At 37.1% G+C, this 15,071-nt stretch overlaps 1 protein-coding gene across 1 annotated transcript in view; it reads right to left on the reverse strand.

Moving 5' to 3' along the window:
• Nucleotides 1-873: 873 nt before the first annotated feature.
• The window catches only part of LOC121420066, a 178,447-nt gene continuing 164,249 nt past the window's right edge, over nt 874-15,071 (reverse strand). Inside the window, exons 68-75 of the mRNA XM_041614594.1 lie at nt 14,623-14,751; nt 13,645-13,986; nt 12,999-13,139; nt 10,150-10,275; nt 8,607-8,750; nt 7,711-8,043; nt 5,644-5,772; nt 874-1,752 (exon numbers count right to left, since the gene is read on the reverse strand). Coding sequence (XP_041470528.1) covers nt 1,631-1,752; nt 5,644-5,772; nt 7,711-8,043; nt 8,607-8,750; nt 10,150-10,275; nt 12,999-13,139; nt 13,645-13,986; nt 14,623-14,751 — 1,466 coding nt within the window. The 3' untranslated portion in view covers nt 874-1,630. The remainder of the gene's footprint in view (nt 1,753-5,643; nt 5,773-7,710; nt 8,044-8,606; nt 8,751-10,149; nt 10,276-12,998; nt 13,140-13,644; nt 13,987-14,622; nt 14,752-15,071) is intronic.

The raw sequence follows: 15,071 nt of genomic DNA on the forward strand, positions 1-15,071 counted from the left end.
CTAGGGTCTCAGGGCATTCCCATTGCTTCCTTTAGGAAATTATCCATGGCATGCATCAATTACTTCAAATTCCTTTTAATGTCATGATGCCATCACAAAACCAAGTATTATATTCACTGATCTTTCAGAGTTGCAATATATCCATTTCATTGGCCCATTAGGCAGCCATAAAAATGACGATGATAAAACAACAAAAAACAAGATCATTAATAAGAATTACAATAATAACAACACAATGGATATTTTCATTTCAGGATCGAACTGCAGCATCAGCTGGATTGTAAAAATACAGAAATATTCAAATGAAAGCAAAAACGAGCAAAACTTAATGAGAAATAAGATGAATAATGAAAGACAATGTAACTTTATCAAATTACAAATAGTTAGCAATTTGTGCAACAAATGAGCAATAATGTGTTACCTATAATTTGATATTTTATCCATTTTAACTCAATTTTTAAGTTAACTGCACATATATATTTTTAATTTGTATATTAATTGTTTATCTTAGTAATTTTGATTATTGTTATATACTGGCATTGTGTAAACATGTACAATTCGGTCTATGAGAGGGGAAAACTCAGTCCTGCTCAGTGTGTAAATAGATCCTGCTATCAAGGCACTATGTGTCTCTTCACAGTGGCATTCCAAATTGTTCTGAAATTTGCACTTGGAAGATGCGGTGCTGACTTTTGACAAGGTACCTAGCTCCAGGGCCCCAGTCTAACAACGAGTTGCGATTGGTCCAATCAATTGCAACAAAGTCAACATCTAAAATGCATGTTTGTTATAAAAAAAATGAGATATGAATGTATATCCATATATTATTCGATTTCTTGATAATTTGGTGTGTTCTCCTTTGTTTACAAAGGACATTTTGCAAATTTTCCTGAAAAAAAAACTATGACACTGATGGATTGGATCAATCATAATTCTTTGTAAGACGGGTCCCAGACGTTCATATTATTTTAGTTCACAATGTAGAACTATTCATCGGTAAAATAATGGGCATTGATATTACATGCATATCATTATCATCATCAATACAATTTTTTTAAATCATTATCATTGTCATATTAAAAAAAATATTAATATATTCTTCACGATTATTCTCATTATAGCATTATAGTATTTCATTATGAACAATATCACTATATTCTTCAGGTTAATTGTTATTACTTCATTATTTACAATGAATACTTTTCCATTAGTTTCATCACTGCTAGTACAGTTTCTCGGGGAGGGGGGGGGGGGGCTTTTCAGAGAAAGACCTCTTGTACTTTGATGTCGTTCTGAGCTTTTCTGACCTTTTCGAAATTAATCAAAGATCAATAGTGAAATTCAATCGCACAATGACTTGTGACAATTATTCATATGATCAATTTTGGAATCCAATTGCACAATGAATTGTGAAAATTATTCATATGATCAATTTTGGAATCCAATTGCACAATGAATTGTGAAAATTGTTCATATGATCAATTCTGAAATTAAATCATACCATCAATTGTGGAAATCGATCATGGAAAAGAATCGTATGATCAATTGTGAAATCATTGCATGAAAAAAAAAATCGATCATACGCTAGTCGCTAAGATTTGCGCGACTAGACCCCGATGAAAACAGCGATTTATATATCCGGGCAGTTTGCTTCATCTTCGGCTTCCGAGCAGTCCATGATATCGTCGCATCTCCACTCCATGGTTATACACCTCCCATTGTTACATGTGAAAAGAGATGGATGACATTGATCTGTGGATGATTAGAAAAAATATATATATATTATTGTACATGAACAAATAACAGAATAATAATATGTCCATTTATATAGCGCAGTTAGTATGTGCATATACTCAACTGCGCTTTGATACCTGGTATCATATTATTACCCCGGCTGTAGCTAAGCTGCCATATTAAAGGAAACCAAAACCCAAGTAGAGAAGCAGTCTTATTGGAAAGAGTAAAATGAGAGGAACAATTTTAAAAAACTTTCATCAAAATCGGTTATGAAATAAGCAAGTTATGGGAGTTTGAAAACTCTTGTTGTATTTCCTATGGGCATCCTCAAATTGGCAAACGTGCTTCAAAATGGCTGATTTTGTGGACAACTCTCCATTTGTTTTGTACACAAATTTTCAGATTTTCCTCATTATCTTTCAAATTGCATCTTGCCTCCTTCTGAGCACAACATATGTCATGGGAAAATATAATCCACACCATATATGTCAAGGTCAGGAGGAGATAATGTGAAATATGTAAAATAAAGGGGAAAATCTGAAAATATGTGTACAAAACAAATGGAGAGTTGTCCACAAAATCAGCCATTTTGAAACACGTTTGCCAATTTGAGGATCCACATAGAAAGTACCACAAGACTTTTTAATCGTCCATAACTTGCATATTTCATAACCGATTTTGATGAAACTTTTTTTAAATTGTTCCTCTCATTTTACTCTTTCCAATAAGATTGCCTTTCTTCTTGGGTTTTGGTTTCCAATATGAGGATCCACATAGAAAGTACCACAAGACTTTTTAATCGTCCATAACTTGCATATTTCATAACCGATTTTGATGAAACTTTTTCTAAATTGTTCCTCTCATTTTACTCTTTCCAATAAGATTGCCTTTCTTCTTGGGTTTTGGTTTCCTTTAATAGGCGCTGAAGCGTTCAAGGAATAAAATCCTACCGCGGGTACCCATTCACCTCAAATTGGTCGAGTGCAGCAAAATAGGTGGTTTCAAACCGCCTCGATCACAAGAATCCCCGTTAAATTACGAGAACTTTTTAAGGCTAAAAAATACCCGTTAATTATTCCTGCATTCACACCGCCCCGAAACACATCCTTCGGGATAAGTTCCCGAAGTTACGAGCATGCGCAATATGGTCTGATAAGCAGGCAAGGCGCGAGATTTAAAATCACTAGCCCAGCAGCCACCCATGCCGCCGCGCCCAACGACACGCTGGGCTAAAAGTTCCAGTAATTTGCTTTCACATCGCCAAAATACCTGCGACCTTGGAAAAATCCCCACGAAAGTTCTTGTAATTTCGCTAAGTACCTACTATTTAGCGGGTATTTTCTTTCGGGGAAATTACGCGTAGTTTGCTTTCACATTACCAAAATACCTGGTATTTTCTGATCGGGGTAAATTTCCTGATCAGAGAATACCTGGAACTGGCGAACTTCGAGGCGGTCTGAAACCACCTAGAGTGGATAATTCTTTTGCTGAAGGAAATTATGCCATGCTCCAAGAATGCATTTGTCATCTACCCTACTCAGGGGAGGATCCAGGATTTTCAAAAATGGAGGGGGGTACATTTTTCAGACGACAAATTTGACAAGCAAAAAAAAGGGGGTCTTCACATTTTTTTTTAAACGGCACTTTTACATTACATGTGCCTCTTAAAAGGGGGGGGGGGGAGTGACCCTACTTGTAAGATTTGAAAAGCACTTATATGCTTTATTGTGTTGTAAATTTGTATTTTTTTTTACTGATTTGGAAAATAAGACATTAAATTGAATATTTCAATAAGAAACCCCAAAGAGCAAGGCATTCAGAGGAGGGGTGTTACAAAAAGTAAAGTGCAACTGAAAATTGCATACATGGCAAAGCTTACATATTCTCTTTTTTAAATGAAAATCCATATTTTATTGTTCAAAATAGACATGAAAATGATATACTCCGAAAATTTGCAGTGCCCAATCGATTGAGATTTCTTTGATTTTAAGTGTGTAGTATAGGGCACATCCCATTCACATGCTCTGATAAATGGGGTATTTTAGCGGTTCTATCGTGCGTGCAATTGGAAATTTGACTTTTAACCCTAAAAAGACAGGGGGGGGCTGATTCAGCCCCCCCCTCGACATTTTTCGCGATAAATCTGCCGTGCGAAATTTTTTGACCGCGTCGCTCGCTGACTTTTTACTTTCAAGTCTCGCGCAACTTTTGAGACCAAAAGTGTGACCCCCGGGTACGCGGTTACGAAATTACGCAACATTTCGTAAGTGCATGCAGACCCAAAATTACTCAAAAACGTGAATTTGTGTACAAATCCAATGCAAATAGTGTTTTTAGCCAAAATTCATAAATGTAGCATTATTTTTCCTTTTACTGCTTAAAATCGATTAATTTTATCTTTTTTATGGTCAAAATAAAGTCCCTGACAATTTCCATTGAAAAAACAATAAAAAACAAAAAGTCGAAAAACAAAGAAATACATAAGAAATTTAGAAAACAATAGAATACATAAGAAAATAAATGTGATGTTGAAATTTTTTTAAAATAAATTTGATCAGATGCCTATCTAGAGTATGTGAAACAAAAATTAGCATTTCAGGGGCATTATTTTATTAATTAGAGCAAACTTATGATTTTACGCATAAATTAGCATAATTAATGAGACATGAGATTTTTTGCAGAATTTGATGTTACAGTTTTGTAGATAATGCCATGGGTAACGCGTGTGCCAATTTTCGTCGCAATCGCGCTATCGACGGCCGAGATCATAAGGGGGGGCTGAATCAGCTGAATCAGCCCCCCCAGTCTTCTTAGGCATCGAAATAGCCCAGTCTATTAAGGTTAATCACACTTAAATCTTTGTGAAACACCCAAAGGATTTAGTTCATATATGATCAAACGCTTTTGCTTTTGATATTTGGAGCCCAAATTTGAACATACACGTATCCTTCCCCCCATCCCCCCAAAATGAAATAAAAATCACCATGTTTAATCCTCATCGTAATAAAATATATTCTTTCTGCAACCATCTCTGGTGGGCAGATGCAGGTGTAGATGTCATTTACCATCATCATTATCATCATCATGATCCTCATCATCACCATTATCATCAGCATCATTATCAACATCACCGTCACCATTATCACCATTTTCATCATCATCATCATCATCATCATCACCACCATCATCATCATAATCATCATCATAATCATCACCATCATCACCACCACAACCATCATCATCGTCATCATGCCCACCACTATCATAACCTCCTCCTCCTTCTCATCATCATCATCATCATCATCATCATGTGGAGCGTTGTGGCCCAGTGGATTAGTCTTCTGACTTTGAAACAGAGGGTCGTGGGTTCGAATCCCAGCCATGGCATAATTTCCTTCAGCAAGAAACTCATCCACATTGTGCTGCACTCAACCCAGGCGAGGTGAGTGGGTACCCGGTAGGAAGAAATTCCTTGAATGCTTGAGCGCCTAAGCAGTTCAGCTAAAGCCGGGGTAATAATAACAGCAGGTCCCGCTGGTAGAACAGTTTTCGAAACTGAAGTGGCTACCCTGGGTAAATATACCTATATTATCATTATTATTATTATTATTGTTATCGTCATCATCTTCACCATCATCATCACAATCATCATAACCATCATCATCATCATCATCATCATCGCCATCATCACCATCATCATCATCATCACCATCATCCTCATCATCATCATCATCATCACCATCATCACCATCATCACCATCATCATCATCACCATCATCATCACCATCATCATCATCAACATCATCACCATCATTAACATCAACATCATCATCCCACAAACATAACACTCCCACATCCTCCTACGGTGGGTTCAGGTGGGCGAAGCCATAAAAGTCTTTATCATACCTCCAGCTGGGACTTGACAACTGTTTTCATCAGAAAAACTTGGGCAATGCAGGAAAAGATCGCACACATCCCTGTAATCAATACATTCCCCTCCTTCACATGTGAACTCATCAGGAGCACATGTCGTTTCTGCAATTAAATACAAAAAAAAATTAAATGACATCCATATTTCACTTTATATGAAGTTAGATCAGAATGATTTGCACATTATAGAAATTTAGACATTTGTATATATATATATATGCCATATGATTTTATTTAGGGTAACCTCCATTATCAGAGCTGCCAACCTGAACAAGAATATTTCAGTATTTTCAAAGCTGAAAATCAGTATTTTTAGTGAGGATATCAGTATTTTCGAAGAAATACCATAGGGCAACACATAAAACTGAATCTTGAGAAATCAGTATTTTGCATCAAACCATCAGTATTCTTCTCATTTTGAAGTACTAAATACGGAAAATCCGTACTACTTGGCAGCTCTGCATTATTATAACTATGCTTTCCAGAAGTTTCATATGTTTCATTTCATTATGTTATGTCATATTTCACATTGTTTTGCGATTTAATTGAACCTGAAATGAAATAATCCTATTCAATCAGTTCATGTATTAATAAAAGGAATAAAAAAAATAATAAACAACCTTTTGATGCTAGGCATTGTCCTCCTCCATTCTCATTTTTACTAAAATAAAACCCTTTACATTTACTTTATAAATCTTATAGTTGGATATTTAACCCTTATTCAAAATGGGGGGGGGGGGTCAAATCGACCCCCCTTCCCTTAAACTGCTGCAAAAATTTGCACATACCTAGAGCCGGATGTAAACTTCAAGACTGGATTGCAATATTTTCAAAAATTTGTTATATTTTTTAATTAATTGATTACAGCATACTTTAAGGAAATCTTGCAATGTATTGGAATAGTCTTGCGATCCTTTTTTTTTTGGGGGGGGGGGTGGGGTTTACCGATCTTGTTTCAAGGCTGACTGAAAAGTTCCATATTATGTATGAATTAACATGATCATGTGCCTGAACCTTATTAATGAAAGTAAATAATGCAATTTTGTAGATAACATATTGGCAGTAACCAAGCCAATTTTAAAGCTTGTGTATAGTTTTGGTAAATCCACCAAAATGCACCTATCACTATTCCAATTCATTGCTAGCTAATATGAATGGATATGCCCTATAACAGTTATGATGTGGAGGATATGAAATGAAAATGTGTTTTACAGGATAAATTTTGCGATTTTACATGGAAATTTAACTTGATCGGGTCACCCGATCAAATTAAAATATCTGTGTGTTTTTGTCTTTCAATTAAATCCTATTCCAAATCATGGAATGGGCTGAAACTTTCAAGATATGTTCTTTGTCTGTAACTTTTGGATATCTAATCACTAAATTTATAAGATAAGTGCTTGAATGCCCATTTTTTAAATTTAAAACAAGCATCGCCGAGAGAGGGTGCTATATATCCAAGATTTGAATATTTGAAATTTTCTCAGAGAAGTGCAGTTGGAAAAATATCTAACGGTCTCTACACTTCAGTAAGACTGTCATATTAGATGATATTCGATTATCAATCACATTATTGATACTTTACCAAAGCTATACACAGGCTTTAATATTTTTGACATGATCAGCAACCACGATGTGGGGGGGGGAGGGGGATGGGGAGGGCAGTTATTGAACCCCCCCCGCTATAGAACAAAACAAGCAAGAGCTTGGCCAAGTTATAGTTGTTATAAAAGAGTCAATCTTTTCATTGGTGAAATATCATATGCAATATTGCCTGCATGTGGTCTAGTGGCTATAGCATTGGACTCATGCCTGAAAGGTTGTGGGTTCAAATCCCAGGTCTGCCATTATCTCCACTTTCACCAAAAGGGCCCGAGAGTAATTTCTGTCGTCTATAAGTCAGCCACTATGACTGATTAATGACCTAGACATAAAATGTTTCATATGTAATTGGTTATATACCAGCTTGGTAGAAAGCTGCTTTACCGTGTTCCTACGGGAGTTAACTCAACAGAAACAGGAAAAAAAGGCCATTATAATTACCTTCCATGTACGAAAGCTCTATGAGGTAACCACGTGCTTGCGCATAGAAACCAGAGTAGAATTTAATCGCCATCATATTCCCATCCGAAAGTACCTCCGTTTCGTCATCGCCGAACTCCAACGACGCGATGACATTGGAATTTCCTGGCTCCGCATCATGGCCGTTCAAGAAGACGATGAACGTGGAGTGACTGATGGCGAGATCTAAAATTCGTGCCCGTACGTTCATTCCTTCTGGCGCGGTGACAAGTGTCAAGGTGTAATCGTTCTTCGGGTAGTCTCCGGGATAGTTGGGTGATGTGATGTTTATAGGAGTGGTCAAGTTGTAACTCACTGAAAAGAGTAAAATCATCATAAAAAGTTGACCTTTAGATACAAACTCACAAGCCTCGATGATGGTCTGGATCCCTGTTTCATAAAACTCGTTATAATAACAAATTTGCAGTAACAGTTAAAAGCTACTGAAATCCTTCCATGTGATTGGCTGATGGTAAATTTGATATAGAAATTAATCATTTTGTTATCATTATAAAAAGTGTAGGAGCTATATTTTATAATTTATAAGCTCTAAGTATACGCAGGTTCTTCCAACACAGAACTAGAACAGAGGGAGAGGTAGATGTTGCTGGTTTTGAAGTCCTGTGCTCTACTGCCTGATCTTGGCAGGGCATAATTCAATTACTCACAAGGATGATGGCCCCCCCTTCGGCTGCCGTTTGCGTGATTGCGCCAAAATTTGGCACGCACCTTCTTTACCACATAAATTACAAGCCAGTATAAAAAAATTTGGATTTATTTTTTGTTTTTAGACTTTACCGACAGAGCTAACTTCGCTCAGATAGATATATCTATTTTCAGCAAGGAATACCCCTTTCAAACATACGTGTAATACATACCTGTGTTGTTTAAATTGGCGCAGCCCATCTCGTCGGATCTATCCTCAATACCGGGAAGGGAACAATCCTGGAAGTTATCACAGTAGTACTTAGCATTGATACAACGCTTTGTCACAACGCACTGGAATTCATTTTCCTGACATTCTAAGTAATAGAAAAATAAATTATCACATAAGTATTTAGCATTGATACACTGCTTAGTCTCCATGCACTGGAATTCGTTTTTCTAACATTCTGGGGAAATAAAGCATTTTATAACAGTAGTATTAATCATTGATATACAGCTACTCTCAAGGAGCTGGAATTCATTTCCCTCATATTTTAGGTAAAAAGATAAATAAATTATCATAGTAGGTCACACGGGCCTATTAACAATGGGAAAACAACAGATATTCATTCGAGCCAACCCATTCTCAAATTTGTTTTATTTCGATATGGCTGATTGACAAACTATAAATATGATTGTCTATCTAACAATATCTAATATCTAATCAATATCAGTAAATGATTAAAACAAGGCATATAAACTAATGTGCTTCAGCTACAACTGATTTATCAATTGTAAAATAGGAACATAAATGTTTGATTGAAATTATTTGACGGTTCACCATGTATTCTTTCATGGGCATATGTACATGTACGTTGGTCCTGAAAAGGACCACCCAAACTCCACATTTCAGCCAACCGTAGTTAATTTGGCACCTTGAACGAGTCTAAATAGCCTGCTTTTTCAACTTTTATTCATTCTCCTTAAGAGGACAAGAAGTTCAACGCACTTTTCGGAATGTCCAGTTTGGGTGGTCCTTTTCAGGACCAACACATGGTTTATTTCCAGTTGGTCTAATGCCAATATCTCCAATTGCCAACTCGTCTACTATAATTCGGTCTACCATTGGTTCGTCCACTATTCGCACGGTCTAATTGCCATTTCGTCCACTCACTATTTCGTCTAATAACCAGTTGGTCCAATAACCATTAAGTCCATATACCATTTGGTCTAATTGGACTAAGTTTCAATAGTGCAGAATGAATGAAAATGAAATGGATATTAGACCAACTGCACTCAACCCCGGTGAGGTAAATGGGTACTGGCAGGAAGTAATTCCTCACAAAAGCTGTGAGCACTGGAATCAGTAGACTAGCTTAGCTGGCATATAATAGGAGCGCCTTGAGCACTGAGCAAGGTGGATACCTGCGCTATACAAATCCTATATTATTAATATAGAGGTGTTGTGGCTCAGTGGATAAGTCTCCGGACTGTGAACCAGAAGGTCCGCGGTTCAAATCCCACCGCAGCACTAGCGTCCTTTGGCAAGGCGCTTATCTACGTTTGCCACTCTCGACCCAGGTGTAGTAAATGGGTACCCGGTAGGAAGAAATTCCTTGAATGCTCGATGCGCCCAATCAGGGTAGCCGTGCTAAAGCTGGGGTAATAGTATGCAGCGTTTAGAAACATTTGTATTAAGCGCTATATAAATGTTGCATATTATTATTATTAATATTATTATTCAAAAGTGGATAGTAAAAAGCAGGGACTACTCACCGCAATCTGTTTCATCCTCACTGTAGAAACAATCCCGTAACCCATTACACCTGTACTGTGGATAGATGCAATAGGGACCAAGCGGTGTATGACACACGAATTTGTCATCATTGGTACCGCATTCAGCTACGAATAGAATGTAGAAAAAATTTGGTTGAAAACCCACACTGGAGTAAGCTATATACAGGTAACTCTGCAGGTATCGACCTTTCATGAGTCGAATATTTGCCGAAGTCAAAGTAATTTTTAGACCGGGGGGTGTTTTACAAAGATTTAAGGATGACTTAGAGTGGCACTTAAATGCCTTGTCACGTGCGGTATAAAAGTTGTGACCACATTGGTCAGATCACGCCAAGAGGAAGCGCAATACTGGTATTACTCCAGTTCTCAGAGAATTACATTGGCTCCCTGTCTGTTCCCGGATTGTATTCAAGCTTCTAGTTTTTGCACACAACTGTTTTTATAAATTGCCCCGTCCAATTCACTTCATTTAGTATCATATTACCAGCCATCCCAAAATCTTAGATCAAGTTCAAAAGCATATTTGTTGTTCCCTCTGTCTTTACAAAGTCATATGGTGAGCGTGCTTTTACTCATGCCTCTGCTGTCCTCCGAAATGCTTTACCTAATTCAATAAGATATCAAAGTAACTTATGTACATTCAGGAGATCCCACAAAACATACATGTATCTATTCAATGCATAAAATACCAACTTTGGTCCAATATAAATATCTTGATTACTTTAATCTTACCTTACACGATTTCTTCTATAAGCGCATAGGGACATGCTATGCTATGTGTGATGCGCTATACAAGAATTGAGCATTATTATTAATTAAAAAAATTGCACTTTACATATCATTTATGTGTCTGCATCTAAGTGCGACCCTAATGGCCACCACACACCTTACGACTGTTCGCGATCCGATTTTGGAACAAATCGCATTTTACTCATTTTCTAAAAATGTGAATGGAACATATCATTTTATTTGAGGTTAAAATTGATTGAAAGAATGCTAATATAATCTTTTTGAAAGGTTGCAAGACTTTATTTTGGAGTAAAGGCCAAAATAGTCTCAAATCGTAACCAATCGTACGACTGCTATGACGTCATTACGACCAGATATTAAATTTGTTTTTCATTCTAAGATGGATGATAGCATAGTCACAGATTTCAACAAAGGTATTTGTATGATTTAGAACATTACACAGTAAGATATTCCAAGTCTCAATATTAGCATCAAATTCTACTACATTTTATTCCAAAATTGAGTCGCAGACCAGTCGTAGGTGTGCGGTCGCTTTAAGTCGTACTCAAATCTTTGTGAGACACCCTCCAGATCATAAAAACACGTGTTACATAACACTTACAAGTCCAATTTCTCCTAAATCAAACAGATATCTCCGGTCCCAAAAGGTTCAACTTACTATAGGCAGAGTTATATGAATATCAAAGTTCATACAATAATGCAGAAAAAATTAAAGAGACTCTAATTCTGATGCTTCCTTCTTCTTGCTTCCCCCCTCCTTCTTCTTAAATTATTATTTTTTCTTTAATTTTTCTTTATTATAAAAATATATACTATAATATATTCATCTAATTTGTATTTATTTATTTTCAATATTTATTTATTTATTCATTCATTCATTCATTCATTTATTTATTCATTTATTTATGTATTAATTCAATCAGTCAGTTGGTCAGTCATTAGTTATACTTATTCAATTGTTTATTCATTCTTTTATTTATGTACTGACTCATATAAAAGTCACTTTAATCATTCATTCATTTACCGTAAGTAACGGTATATTAACCGCACCTTTTTCTCGGCGGGATAGAAGCAAAAGACGGGGGTGCGGTTTATACACGGTGACGGGTCTGAGCCAGCCCGCCGTAACCCCTCCCGTACATGTACGATGTCTGCTAGTTCACAACACATTGAGTGGCCAGGCATAGCCGCCCAGGCAATGTCGTTTAGAGGGGTATGAGCCGCGGGTAATGGGAAGCGATTATTACGATCTTAATTAAATATTGTCCATAACAAACAAACGCACCCACCTTCCTGACACTAATTTTGACTTTATTCTCGATTCAAAGTAGTGAAGTTCCCTGGCTAAGTTAAAAGAGACGCCAAGCATACTCGGTAATATTTTGTCACCGCTGAGCGAGAGTTGAGTGAGCTTAGAGATTGCGTTGTAATATGGTTCTAGTGCGACTTAAGCTGGCGCGGCGCTATTCAAAGTCCTGTTTCGCGCCAGCTTGTTTTTTTCCTTCCTGTTTGCTTTTCATAAGATACCATGTAAACCACGCAAGAGAGAGACGGCACAAAGCCGGAAAAAACAACTGGAAAAAATGTAAATTTCTTTGTTTCTTGAACCTTCCTGTAATCCCGTATCCAAAATTCATGCTAAGACATCAAATTTCTGAAAGTGATTGAGAGGTTGTGATGCAAGAAATTTGAATGTTTTTTCCTCCTACGCTTGGAAAGACACAGATCATCAGATGTACTGGAATGACTGGTACTGTATCGTAGTTTGCAATGTAATGGCAGTGCTGTGTGTGTGTGTACACTGTGACTGTGTAAATGGCCAATATTGTCGGGACCGTTCTTTCTTTCTAACATTTGTAGATGAATTGATCAAGAACAGCAGATTTCCGCATACCGGTAATCTCTTTGGATACTTTGAAACCTTAAACTTAGTTTTTGTTTCTTCGTACCTCAAATATGCATGTAAATGTGAGAATTTTTTTTTTAGTCCAAAGTTGGGGGTGCGGTTAATACACAGGTGCGGTCGATACACCGTTACGGTATTTTTTTGGGTGTAGGGGCATAAAGCTTGTACTTACAGTGATCGAAATTATCGCAGTCTTGATCTTCGTCTTCTCCTCCCAAACAATCCTTTACTCCATTACAAAGGTCAAAGGTCTCGATGCAATTCCCGTCAGAACACTGAAACTCAGTGCTAGGGCAAGTTGGGTAGATGTAAGCTGTTAGAGAAATAAGGCACAAAAATTAGAGATTGTACTAAGGGGGAAATTCACCCTGACAAAAAGTTTGCTGTAATAATACCAGATTAAAAAAAAATACTGCTGAAGGTTTGAGGAAAATCCATCACATATTGAGACAATTATTAGAATTTAAGTTTTTGATAAATGATGTCAGCTATGAGCACTTGCCCTACTTGTTATGCAATATAAACTGCATAAATGTCAATTTTTCAATGGTTCACGATGACAAATTCTTTTTTTTCTTTCAGGTATGGGTGTAGAATGATTTGTCTGTTGATAGACTGAAGGTACAATAATAAATATATATCATATATTTTTTTAGAAAATGACATTTCATTGATTTTTTTTACTTCACAATATATGGGGAAGCAACTTGTTCTTGCAACATAAAGTATGAATAGGCCACACTAAACATTACATATCAATCGCAAATTTCCAATCAATACTGGTGATCAATTGCAATTAAGTTTCTTGCAACACTCACTGTCTGGATCAACGGCTGATATAGTAATCTGGAACCCGTCTCCACCTCCGAACGGTCCGCAGTGAAATTCAAGCCAGGCCTCGTTGCTTTGGACGACATACTGCCTGGGCTCGTGGTTGTGATGGAATTCAGCGACGATCGTGTCATGGTCACTATGGTTGAGGCCTGTTCCCACGGTGACATACGATGCCAGAGCAAGATCGAAGCCCAGGAACTCAAAGCGCACGTAACGATCGGCCGGAACGGAGACTTGCCAACCGACGTAGCAGAGGGAATCATAGCGCATCGGGAAGCCCGGCGAGGTGACTTGCTGTGTCTCACCCTGAGTTAGAACGATGCTCTCTGAAAACACAATCATACTTACAAATTACAACCTGGGGACAAAGATGTCCATAGCCCCTGTTACAAAGAGTTACGATAGATCCAATCATCGTAACTCTATAGAAATCCATAAGTGTCACAATTTTTTCTGTAGGAAATTTGCAAAATGTCCTTTGTTAACAAAAAAGATCACACAAAGTTGTCAAGAAATCAATGAATTTATGTATATACATTCATATCTAGAAACTTTTTTGAACAAACACATTTATATGTTGACTTTGCTGGCTTTCTATAGTTGCGATTGATCACATTAATTGCAACTCTTTGTAAGATTGGGCCAAGGTCTTTGACGGAAATTACACTCAGATAGATCATATGACTAGAAATGTTTGTGCTATATGATTTTATTTTTCCTGGGGGGGGGAATTCATAGAATTTCCTTCTACCCTAGTTAAAATTTGACATGCCTTGCTTTCAAGTGCTGCATACAAGCAAGAATTTTAATCCTAAAAGATTGTTGAATTTTTGAATTTTGGTGGGAAAACATAAGGATGTGACCAAAGTTTTCGATGGGTTTCAGTAGAGCTATCCAGCTATCTAAGTTGATTTCTAATTTCTATTGCTTTTCTCTATGCATTTATCATATTATTCACATACCGATAGTTCCGATGACACCACAGTTCCTCTCATCGCCACCATCAAAGCAATCGTTATCCCCATCGCAGCGCCAGTACCCTGGAACACAGCCTCCATTGGAACACGTAAAGAAGCCATCTTGACAGTCACCTGGTCAAATATCAAGTAAGATATGACTAGAACTATCACTGAAGGTGAAAAATACTCCTGCCTTATGCTGTTACCAAGGCAACATTTTCCAACACATCGTAATAAAAAAAATATGTCTTACCTACATGTATCTTTAAACAAAGATCTATGTGTGAGCTTATCATAATGAGAATTTGTTAACAAATGGAATGCCTCTGGCCGTCTCACCTGCATCACGCGATTCAACATAGCAGCAGCAACGTGGTCGAAATTTATTGACCTCACATGACCTTTGACCTTGATCATGTGACCTGAAACTTGCACAGGATATTCAGAGATAC

This window comes from Lytechinus variegatus, chromosome 8 (assembly GCF_018143015.1).
Source record: "Lytechinus variegatus isolate NC3 chromosome 8, Lvar_3.0, whole genome shotgun sequence".
Classification (NCBI taxonomy): Eukaryota; Metazoa; Echinodermata; class Echinoidea; order Temnopleuroida; family Toxopneustidae; genus Lytechinus; species Lytechinus variegatus.